The sequence below is a fragment of the Nicotiana tomentosiformis genome, chromosome 8, assembly GCF_000390325.3.
Source record: "Nicotiana tomentosiformis chromosome 8, ASM39032v3, whole genome shotgun sequence".
Lineage (NCBI taxonomy): Eukaryota > Viridiplantae > Streptophyta > Magnoliopsida > Solanales > Solanaceae > Nicotiana > Nicotiana tomentosiformis.
In genome coordinates, this window is record NC_090819.1 from 84,623,061 (window position 1) to 84,635,203 (window position 12,143).

At 35.7% G+C, this 12,143-nt stretch overlaps 1 protein-coding gene across 1 annotated transcript; it reads left to right on the forward strand.

Annotated features, from left to right (window-relative positions):
* The first annotated feature begins 7,564 nt into the window (after positions 1-7,564).
* On the forward strand, positions 7,565-8,128 carry LOC138897756 (uncharacterized). The gene has a single exon (XM_070183767.1). The coding sequence runs from the start codon at positions 7,565-7,567 to the stop codon at positions 8,126-8,128; it is 564 nt and encodes a 187-aa protein (XP_070039868.1).
* Positions 8,129-12,143: the final 4,015 nt, after the last annotated feature.

Consider the following 12,143-nt stretch of genomic DNA (forward strand, 5'->3'; position numbering starts at 1 on the left):
GTCTACATACACAGTTGACGTAGGCAAGCTACCATTCATCATATCGATGGGCTTACTTGTGCCAAGTAGACCTGGTACCGGTGGCAAAACTCCAAAATTACGGGGTCGAGCCCTTCACTCGTTCCCAAGGAAAACGGACCCAAGGTAAAGGGATGCATATAAACATATGTAAAACCCTCTTTGGTGAAGGTAACTCGCTCTATCATATCCGGAGCGAGGATGTTGAGATCAGGGCAGTTGCAGTCCTCCTTCACTGTAGGTATACTAGAAGGGCGAATGGATGAGGGTACCCACTAACGGCCCAAGTTTTTGAAGACACAGATGGAACCTTCCCTTCGAAGTAATTGATGGTACTCATGCGTTTGGGTATGATGGTGTTCACAGTAGGAGGCACAGAATCAACGTCAGCTTCTTTGTCTTTGTTTCTCTTCGGACCTCCATCGAAGAGAAGACCAGATTTGCTAAAATATACAATAGAAGAAGCTATGGTAGTAGAAAGGTAGTTAAATTTTAGAAAAGGTTAGAGAAGATAGAAGTTTTATAAGCAGAAGGAGATTGAGTGTAGAGAAGATGATAAATTGATGAAGATTTTGGAAGTGAAAGAGGTAACATGATGAGGAGAAGTAAAGATATAGAAGGCAAAAATCGTGGTCATGATTACCTCGAGAACTGATGAAAATATTGTTGAATCGTGGGGCAACACGTGTTCGGGGTATTAAATGCGAGAAGATGTGTGTCCTTTCAAGCGTTAGAGATTATGCAGGAGATTTTTCGCCAAGAAAGGGATCTTCACCAACTTTTCGGTGACACAAAGATATATCACCGAAAAGCAAGGGGACTATTTATATAGGGTAAAATTGGTTTACAATAAATGATCTAATGAAAGCATGATACGTGGAACCGAATACAGATAAAAGAAAAATCAAGTAACAACCAGTATGGGAAATAACAGTTGCAATTGACATCGGATAAACCCCAAAGGGGGCATGGTCAACGGGAGCAGATCGAATATTTGCCATCGGATAGAATTCAATGAAGAATATTCTCCAATATTGAATGGACAACCATTGTAGAAAATATTTTCATTCATGACCTGCTGTTATACATTCATCAATGACACATTTATTATCATTTAAGTGGGGCTTGATCCTAAGATCTTGTTTCCCTAGATATATATATAAATAGAAGGCTCAACACGCACTGTAGGTGTGATGAACCGGTAGGTCATTTATAGTTTTACCCTTCATTTCTCTGTCCCGAGACCTCGAATAGTTGCGTAGTATGTGTCCTTTTTCCAGAAAGTTTTTATGTGAAAATGTGAAATCGTACTTTAAAATTCATTTGAGTTGACTACGGTAAATATTTTGTGTAAATAGACCCAGATCAGTATTTTAACGGTCCTGGTGGATCCGTATCGTGATTTAGGACTTGGACATATGCCCGAAATCGAATTCGGAAGTCCCTAGCTCTATTTAACATAATTTGTTGAAAACTAGCAATTGAAAGGTTTAAAGAATTCATAAGTTTGACCGTAGGTTGACTTTATTACTACCGATTTTGAATTTTCGTTTCGAAACTTGGTATAGGTTCATTTCAGTAATTATGACTTGTCTGCAAATTTTGGTGCAAAACTTAGTTAATTTGACGTGATTCGGACGTCCAGTTGTAAAATTTCATATTCTTGGGCTTCTTTAAAATTTTCAATTATTTTGGTGTCCGATTCGTGGTTCTATGTGCTATTTTGATTGCGAGCAAGTTCGTATAATGTTATTACACTTGTGTGCATATTTAGCTTGGAGCGCGAGGGGCTCAGGTGAGTTTCGGATAGGCTACAGACCATTTGAACTTAGAAGAATTTGCTGGTTTTGGGCTATTGCTGATATTTGGTGTGTTCTTCTTCGCGATCACGAAGATACTCCCACGATCGCAAAGAGTAATCTGGGATGGGGAGGCTTTTCCTTCATCGCGAACGTGATGGCTGGGATACGAACGTGAAGCTTTGGGGGGCTACCCGTCGCGAACGCGGACAGCCTCTCGCGAACGCGTAGGGTGGAGGGACCTGGGAAAGGGGGCATCGTTGTTACTCTACGTGAACGCGAGCCCTGGCTCGCGAATGCGAAGGCCTGAGGAAGAAGCCTTTGCGAACACGTGAGGAACATTGTGAACGTGTAGGCCAACTGGGCAGTGCTCTTCGCGAACACGTCAGGTGTCTCGCGAACGCGATGAACACCTGACGCCCAGTCTTTTAAACTTCCAAAAATCGGGATTTCACCCATTCTTCACCATATTTTCTTTAGAGCTCGGCCTAGAGGCGATTTTGAAGAGAAATTCCATCAACATTTCATAGGTTATTGTACTTTAACTTGTTTTCTTCTATTTCCATCAACGCCCATTGATTTCTAACCTTGATTTATTCTCATTCATGGTAGAAAATTAGGGTTTGGGTGGAATTGAGGATTTTTGTAAAATTGAGACTTAAACCTCAAATTGAGGTCAGATTTTGAAACTAATTATATAATCAGGATCGGGGGTGAATGGGTAATCGAATTTTGGTCCGAATCTCAGATTTTGACCAAGCGGGCCCGGAGTTGACTTTTGTTGACTTTTTAAAAAAAGTATAAAGATCTTAACTTTATGTATTGTAATTGATTTTCCTAGCATTGTTTGATGTTATTGAGTCGATTTTGGTTAGATTTGATTGTTTTGGAGGCGGATTTTAGAGGAAAGGCCTTGGTTGAACTTTGATTTGCTTGCAGAGCGAGATAACTGTTGGGTAACCTTGATTTGAGGGAATAAAAATCCTTGAGCTATGTGTTATATGAATTACATGTGTAACGGCGTATATGCGAGGTGACGAGTGTATATTCGGCGTCAAAATAATTGTTTTCATGCTTTTCCGTATTTCGTTAATTATTTTATTCCATGTCTTAACTGTTATATGCTTTAATTGCTTCCTATACCTTAACTTGCTACTTATCACTTATAACTCTCGTATTAAAATGTTAGTTTCTACCATGCTTCCATGATTAATTGCTATTTGCTTTAATTATTTTAGTTGTATACTTTAACTGTCATATATTTGGCTTGGCTTGGCTTGTTGCTTTGTATCAATTGTAGTATTCCTTGATTTGGTACTGGGATTCCTTAATGTTTTGCTTTCATATTCTTTAGTCGTAAAAATTCTTGTGAATTGTGTTGTTGAATTGATCACATTTTATTGATTTATTGTTGATCGGGTTGCACGCCACAATGGGTGAAATAAGGGAGGATTGATATTGATATGGTGGGATCCGATTGCACGCCGCAACGGCTTTTACAAGTTATTCTTGATATTGATATGGGAAAATAAGGGAGGACTATGTTTATACGGTAGGATCGGGGGCACGCCGCAATGGATTGTGTGTTTTGTATTCATTGTTGCATTGTGTTAGCTTTCAGTGTTTTGATACGAGATTCTGAGGAGTGACGTCTCTGGTTTTATTGATTTCGAGGATTGAGTTTATTTTTATAAGTTAACTGCCTTGCCTTTCCCGTGTTTCCGTTCCTGTTATTATTATTATACTGCGTACATGTTATTGTAAGTGAACCGCCTTAGCTTTGTCATTACTTCGTCGAGGTTAGGCTCGGCACTTACAAAGTACAAGGGGTCGGTTGTACTCATCCTATACTTTGTACTTCTTGTGCAAATTTTGGAGTCGGTCCTAGCGGCGGTCAGTAGATTGCTCGGATTGATTGCCTGACGAAGACTTGAGGTACAGTTGCTCGGTGTTCGCAGCCCTGAAGTCCTCTTCTACCTTACTCTAACTGTTATTTCATTTCAGACAGTTATACTTTCATTAAGACCATTATTTGTATTATTCTAGTTGTTCGTGCACTTGTGACACCGGTTCTAGGATTGTATCTAGATATCGTTGTTGTTATGGTTTTTCTCACTCTATTTTGAATTGTTAAAATGGCCAAAAACTATTCTAACGTTGGCTTGCTTAGCAAGTGAAATATTAGACTTCATCACAATTCCGAGGGTAAAAATTCCCAGTCATGACAGTAGGACACGAAATTCTGGGCAAAACATATGTTATATTTCATTTTCGCTCTCAATTAAATAACTTTATTTGCTCCTTTATATGCTCTCATTTCTGTCCCCGAAACACTGCTAGCGGAGCTACATGCTTTATTAGGAATTTTGTCGGAATCCTCCCCACATAATATATAAGTTAATAATCCAATATCATCTTTTGCTTTGTTACTTGTCATCTGTTGTTTTTGCAATATTTTACGGGAGACTTTGTCACTACTGTGTAATATAATTATATTTTTCGGTAATGGTAGCTAAAGAAAATCCCATTATTCGATCTCGATTAGATAGCTGCTAGATGTACGCCAGATAATGTTTTGTATTGGCCAACGGGACACTAATCTTATAGTGCTTTCTATTTTATTTCCTTTTAATATTCTGCTCTTTTACAATACCTATAAATGACTTGTCACTATTCTGTAGTATATTCACCTTTCCAATAATGGAAGCTAAATAAGTAATAATATATGCGTCACTTACGCTTGGATAGCTCATTATGTAATATATTCGCTTTTTACAATAATGCTAACTTAACAAATAATTATACCTCCGTCACCTACGATTAGATAGCTCTTAGAGTAATAGTTTTTGGTTTTAGTGCCATCAATCTTATAATCTGTATATTGTTCCTTTGTTGAAGTCTTGTCACTCTTCTGTAATACTAATATCGGCAAATGCCAAATATACCCCGTCAACTTTAAAAAAAATGATGTAAAAATACTCTTCGTTATACTATTGGGTTATCTATACCTTTGCAGTCATACTTTGAGATCAAATATACCCCTCATTTAAACGAGGGACACGTGTCATCGTCCTGTTGGTCAATTCTAAATATCTCTTAATTAATTAAAAAGACTTATTACCCATACACGAAAAATATTTTATTTTTTTTTGTAAAAACTGGAAAAAACTAAAATTATTTTTACTAAAAACTAAAAAAAACGAAAATATTTTTTTTTTCAGTTTTTACAAAAAACTTGCCTTAGAAAAAACTGAAAAATATTTTCTAAAGCAATTTTTTTGTAAAAACTGGAAAAAACTGAAATATTTTTTACTAAAAACTGAAAAAAATATTTGTTTTTTCAGTTTTTACAAAAACATTACTTTAGAAAATTACTTTTTAGTTTTTTTTCAGTTTTTACAAAAATATTGTTTTAGAAAATATTTTTCAGCATTTTTTAAAAGCAGTTTTTTTTGTAAAAACTGGAAGAAAAAAAATCATTTTTTCCAGTTTTTAGTAAAAAAATATTTCAGTTTTTTTTCAGTTTTTACAAAAATATTGCTTTAAAAAATTGATTTTCAGCTTTTTATTTTTAGTTTTTACAAAAATATTGTTTTAGAAAATATTTTTCAGTTTTTTTGTAAAAACTGAAAAAAAAAATATTTTCGTTTTTTTAGTTTTTAGTAAAAATAATTTCAGTTTTTTCCAGTTTTTACAAAAAAAAAAAATATTTTTCGTGTATGGGTAATGAGTCTTTTTAATTAATTAGGAGATATTTAGAATTGACCAACAGGACGATGACACGCGTCCCTCCGTTTAAATGAGGGGTATATTTGAACCCAAAGTATGACTGCAGGGGTATAGATAACCCAATAGTATAACGAGAGGTATTTTTAAACCATTTTCAAAAATAGAGGGGTATATTTAGCCCTTTGCCGTACTAATATTAACATCTTTCAATAATTGTAGTAGCAAACTTTTCCAACTCCTTTTGGCCCCAAGGCACTCTTTGTTTGAAACAAATACGTCAACCACATAAACATATTATCGCAACTCCTCAAAATGACTAATTCGCCATATTTATTTACAATGCACGCGTTCAAAGTAAAGAAAAAAGTACAGTGCCGTGATAAGTACATAGGCGGCTCAGTGGTGTTGGAGGCTTAAAGACAAGCTGTAATAAGTTAGTTTAAACTTGTATAATAAGTGAGTTTATTCTTTTCGCTTTATGAGATCTTGGCGATGTAACCAAAGTATAATAAATAGTTAAATTACATATAAGAGAGTAGCTTTTAGGGCCTCTAATTTTGTAAGGCCTAAAGCAACTGCTTTAGTAGCCTGGGGGTTAAGCCGATCTGGACAAGTATAATCTACGTGAATAGAAGTATGCAGTGGCAAATACATGAATTTTCATAAGCTGTATTAATATTTAAAAAATTGAACAAATAAATAAATCATTGGAATGACTCATAAGGCACAAGCGACTCTAAACTAGTTGTAGACATGTTGAATAGGAAAGACAAAATACCTTGGCATCTGGATAATATCATTAAGGAGATTCTGTGGATTAATTATAACATGATGTGATTGTCCAATGTGATTGTCCAGCAATGTTATAGGGAGGCAAATCAAGTTACCGATATTTTAGCCAAATGGAATCACACTATACATAATAGTTTGATTCCAAGTGAATTGCCAAGGAAAGCTATTGGTTTTTATATGTCGGACAAAATACTACAACAACAACAATAACAACCCAGTATAATCTCATTATTGGGGTCTGGGGAGGGTAGTGTGTACGCAGACCTTACCCCTATCCTGGGGTAGAGAGGCTGTTTCTGATAGACCATCGGCTTTCTCCCTCCAAGAACTCCCCACTTTGATCTTGGGGTGACTCAAACTCACTACTAGAGCAACTTCTTGGTCGGACAAAATGCAAATGCCAAATTGTAGACATAAGATAGTTAAGAACTCTTTTGTGATCCATAATACCTCTGTGGGGTCAGCCTCATTAAATAAAAGAGAAAGAAAAAAAGCTAAAGAAAATAAACAAACTCACAATTTGGTTACAACAAGTTACAGTAAGTAACTCGGGCAGTGGAACAAGTTGTTAACCAATTTGCAAGCAAATAGGCGACATAGCCAATTTTGATTGGTTTTAGAGAGCATTCATTCAACTATAAATAGGGACGATGTTGTCTCATTTCAAACACATCAAAACCAGAGAGCGCAAAAGAACGTAGAGAGAATAATCAATAAATTGTAGTCTGTGAGATAAATAGAGAGTGAGAGTAATATCATGGTGACGTATCAAAAATAAAGAGTGTTATTTATTTCGAAGTTATAGTTGTCTCTTGACATTACCAAGTTATAATATTATAGTGATATTATAGTGCTTTGCTTGAGTATTGTATTTTACCCAGTTAAAAGATTTGGTATCGTTTACTCTCTTTTGATATTGTTATTTACTGTGAATATTATTGCTGGACGGGATTATTTTTTCCTAACAACGTGGTATCAGAGTCATGGCGAGTAATAGTCCGTTGTCTTTTCAGTACCCTCGTCTCACAAAAGATAATTATGAGAAATGGTATCTACGTATGAAAGTCATTCCTGGCTCTTAGGATGTGTGGGAAATCGTAGACAGAGGGTATGCAAAACACGATAATGAGGAAGTTCTACCTCGAAATGAAAAAGAGGTCTTGGCAAAGACGAGGAACAAGGATCAATAAGCTCTCACGCTCATCCACCAATGTTTGGAAGATGCAATGTTTGAGAAGATGACAGATGCTACCACCACAAAGGAAGCTTGGGAGATTTTACAAAATTCTCTCGAAGGAGTTGACAATGTGAGGAAGGTAAAACTTCAAACTCTAAGGGCTGATTTTGAAGTTTTAAAAATAAAAGAATCTGAATCCATTTCAGATTATTTTTCAAAAGTGAAGACTCTTATAAATCAATTAAGAAGACACGGGAAGGACATAGAAGATGTCCGTGTGGTAGAAAAGATCCTTCGCACTTTAACACCTAAATTTGATTTTGTGGTATGTGCTATTGAGGAGTCTAGAGATTTAGACTCAATGACGGTGGAGAAATTGGAGGGTTCTTTACAGGCACATGAAGAAAAGATCAAGAGGAGACAAGAGTGCCACTGGAGCAACTTCTTAAAACTCAAGCATCCTTTAAAGACTATGAAGGTGAAAAGTGTTATCGAGGAAATAAACGAGGACGAGGTCGTGGTGGTTATGAAAGAGGAAGAAGTACTGGTAAAAACTTCAACAATGAAGTTAAAATCTACCAAACATTCAGAGGTCATGGTCGTGGACAAATAGGAAGAAGAGGACGCGGCTACTATCAAGAAAATAATGGACAAAAAGTATGACAAATCAAAATTGAGTGTTATAATTGTCATTAATTTGGCCATTACTCTTGGGAATGTCGTAGCAACATTGAACAGAAAGCTAGCCTTGTTGAGAACAATAAGGAAGAAGATGAGTCAACATTATTGTTGGCACTCAAGGAAGAAGATAGGGAAGATTGTGGCTCGTGATATTTGGACAATGGAGCAAACAATCATATGTGTGGATGCAAAGATAAGTTTGTAAAAATCAATAAGATGGTGAGAGGTAATGTGTCCTTTGGAGATACCTCAAATATTCAATTTGAAGGGATAGGTACAATTCTAATCTCCTGTAAAGATGGTGGCCACAAGTTAATTCAAGATGTTTATTATATGCCAAAATTAAAAAGTAATATTTTGAGTTTGGGACAACTTCTTGAAAAGGGATATGATATCAACATGAAAAATATGCATCTTTGGCTTAGAGATTCAAGTGGAATTCTAATTGCTAAAGTGCATATGGCAAAGAACCGATTATTTTCTCTGAATCTTAAGACAACTGATGTAAAGTGTTTGAAGGCTAATGTGCAAGATGAATCAAGGTGTTGGCACATGCAATTTGGGCACTTGAATTTTGAAGCCATCAAATCAATGGGAGAAAAGAACATAGTGCGTGGGATACCATCAATCAACCATTCAAATCAATCGTGTGAAGCTTGTCTTCTTGGAAAATATGCAAGGAGGAGTTTTCCAAAGGAAGCCATGTCAAGATCAACCATGCCGCTCCATCTTTTTCATACTGATATGTGCGGACCAATCAATCTACCTTCCTTTGGTAAAAGTAAATACTTTCTGCTTTTCATTGATGACTTTAGCGGAAAGACTTGGGTTTATTTCTTGAACCAAAAGTCTGAAACTTTTGCTGCTTTAAAATTTTTAAAGTACTTGTGGAAAAGGGAGTGGCTATAAAATAAAAGCTTTAAGGTTCAATAGAGGAGGCGAATTCACTTCAAAAGAATTTAATGACTTTTTTCAGTCTCATGAAATTCGTCGCCCTCTAACGGTACCTTATTCACCCCAACAAAATAGAGTTACAGAGAGAAAGAATCGAACGATTCTTAATATGACTGGATGCATGTTAAAAGCTAAAAGTATGCCCAAAGAATTTGGGCAGAAGCTATTTCTTGTGTAGTTTATTTGAACAACAGGTCTCCAATAAGAAATGGTAGAGATTAAAATCCTCAAGAAGCATGGAGTGGAAGAAAGTCAAGTGTCAAGCACTTGAGAATCTTTGGGAGCATAGCATATGCCCATGTGCAACAACAAGGGAGAGCGAAACTTGACGATCGAAATGTCAAGCATGTATTTGTTAGCTATGATATGAGTTCAAAATGCTACAAGCTATACAATCCAAGCAGTGGCAAGGTAGTAGTGAGTCGTGATATTAAATTTAATGAAGAATTGGCATGGAATTGGGAGGCTCAGGAAGAAACTTCATTTGATTTTATTTCACACTTTGGTGATGAAGAAGAACCAGAGACAGTGGAACCTGTACAAGCTGCTACTCCACCTCCTTCACCAACTAATGTTGCATCTTCTTCTTCTCAAAAAAGTTCAAATGAACACCCGTAGAGGACGAAGAGTATTCGAGAGCTCTATGATGGCACAAAAAAAGTTATTAATTTTGATTTTTTGTATTGTCTCTTTGTTGATAGTGAACCAATAAACTTTGATGAAATTGTTACAGACAAAAGATGGAGACAAGCAATGGAGGAGAAGATCGAGTCAATAGAGAAGAACAACACTTGGGAGTTAACAACTCTTCTCAAGGGTAATCGAGCAATTGGAGTGAAATGGGTATACATGACAAAGAAGAATGCTGATGGAGATATGGAGAGATACAAAGCACGACTTGTGACTAAAGGTTACAAGCAAAGGCAATGTGTTTCCGATAAGAAAGTAGAGCTCAAATATGTGAAGTCTCATGATCAAGCTGTGGATATTTTTACAAAGCCTATCAAGTTTAAAGATTTTTAGAGATTGAGATCAAGATTTGAAATGAAAAAGAAAAATTAAAATTAAGGGAAAAATTTGTGGGGTTAACCTCATCAAATAAAAGAGAAAGAAAAGAAGCTAAAGAAAATAAACAAACTCACAATTTGGTTACAACAAGTTACAGGAAGTAACTTGGGCGGTGGAACAAGTTGTTAACCAATTTGCAAGATTGCAAATTGGCAAGTAGGCGACATAACCAATTTTGATTGGTTTTGGAGAGCATTCATTCATGACGATGCTGCCTCATTTTAAACATACTAAAATCAGAGAGCGCAATAGAGCGTAGAGAGAGTAATTCACAGATTGTAGTCTGTGAGATAAATAGAGAGTGACAATAATATCGTAGTGAGGTGTTTAAAATAAAGAGTGTTATTTCTTTCGAAGTTGTAGTAGTCCCATGATACTACTAAGTTACAATATTATAATAATATTATATTGCTTCGCTTGGGTATTGTATTTTATCCCGTTAATAAATTTGGTATCGTTATTACTCGCTTGTGATATTGTTATTACCGCGAATATTATTCTTGGACAGAGATATTATTTTTCCCAATAACCTCTTCAAAGTACGTAGTTGCTGCCAAAGTTTTGTAGTTTGCAGGAGTTTTATATGCGAATATTATATCTTTGCTGTAATATTTTTTGTCTTTGAGAGAGGAGTCTTTTTGTAGATTTCTAGTAAATAAAGTTGTGTACGTCTTTGATGGAGGTATTGGCATTAAGTCCTCCTCCACTGAGTTTTTGATTAATACACATGTTTGGGGTCTATACCAAACTGTAACAATCCGATCAATTTATTTTGTTTATTTAAACCCCGTTTTCTTATTTGATGCTTACCATATATGTATTTGTGGTTTGTGACTTACGAAATTGGTTAGTTGGCTTCATGAAGGTTTGAGAATGATTGGAACGCTTAGTTTTATCTTTAGAAGCTTAAGTTATAAGAATTGACTAAGGTTTGACTTTTGAGTAGACAACCTCGGATTGGTGACTTCAGTATGTTTGTATGGTGATTTTGGACTCCCTGTATGTTCGGCTTTGGATTTAAAGGTTCCTAGGACGTTTTTGCTCTATTTGCCCGAAGTTGGCAAATTTGACGGTTTGGAAAGTTCATAAGTTTGACCGAGAGTTGACTTTAATGATATCGGACTTGGATCATTATTTGAGGACTTGGAATAGGTTCATATAGTGGTTTGAAACTTGTGTGCGAAGTTTGGTTGGAATCAGGATTGGTTAGGCTTGAATCAGACGCTTGATTGGAAGTCGGAAGTTCTTGAACTTAAGAGAAGGATTTTGATCGTCGCTTTTTGGTTTTGATATTATTCGTGGTGTTTCGAGCTCTTAGATAAGTTTGGATTAGATATATGGACTTGTTGGTATGTTTGTACGGGATCATGAAGAGGACTTTTCACTCAAGAACATGCTTTTTTATTGTTTTTATTTTTTAAAAATTTGTTATGTAAGCTATGTTGATAATATTTATTAATTGAAAGTGTTGTTATATGCAAATTGTCTTCACTTTATTAAAATAAATATAGCAGAAAGTGCGAACAATCTTCAGATTTTGGTTTTATCTTGGTTCTCTTGAAGCGGAAGTGACTGTACCTTATGAGACTTTAATCACCAGTTATGATACTAACGAAGAGATTCAATTTTTTCCGTGATTAACAATGTGAGTCACGCAACAAAAGTAAAATTAAATCATATTCGTTGACATCTTTTCTCAGATATACCGGTCAAGCAAACGAAAGAGTCCTTAAGCAATTTAATTTTCTAACTGTAGCCCGGAGTTGTGGACTAATTTCTCCCGAATAGAACAGTAAAAACTATAATGTAATAGCTGCACTTCATTCAACTTGCAAAACTTTGACCAACTTAAATCAAAATAGGTCTAATTATTTATTGTTAGTACGACATAAAAACTGGTTTTAGGCGCTCTGGTTTTGTTGGTC

What these genes read in the sequence shown, in the direction of transcription:
- LOC138897756 (XM_070183767.1), top strand. Translation starts at nt 7,565, where the DNA reads ATGTTTGAGAAGATGACAGATGCTACCACCACAAAGGAAGCTTGGGAG.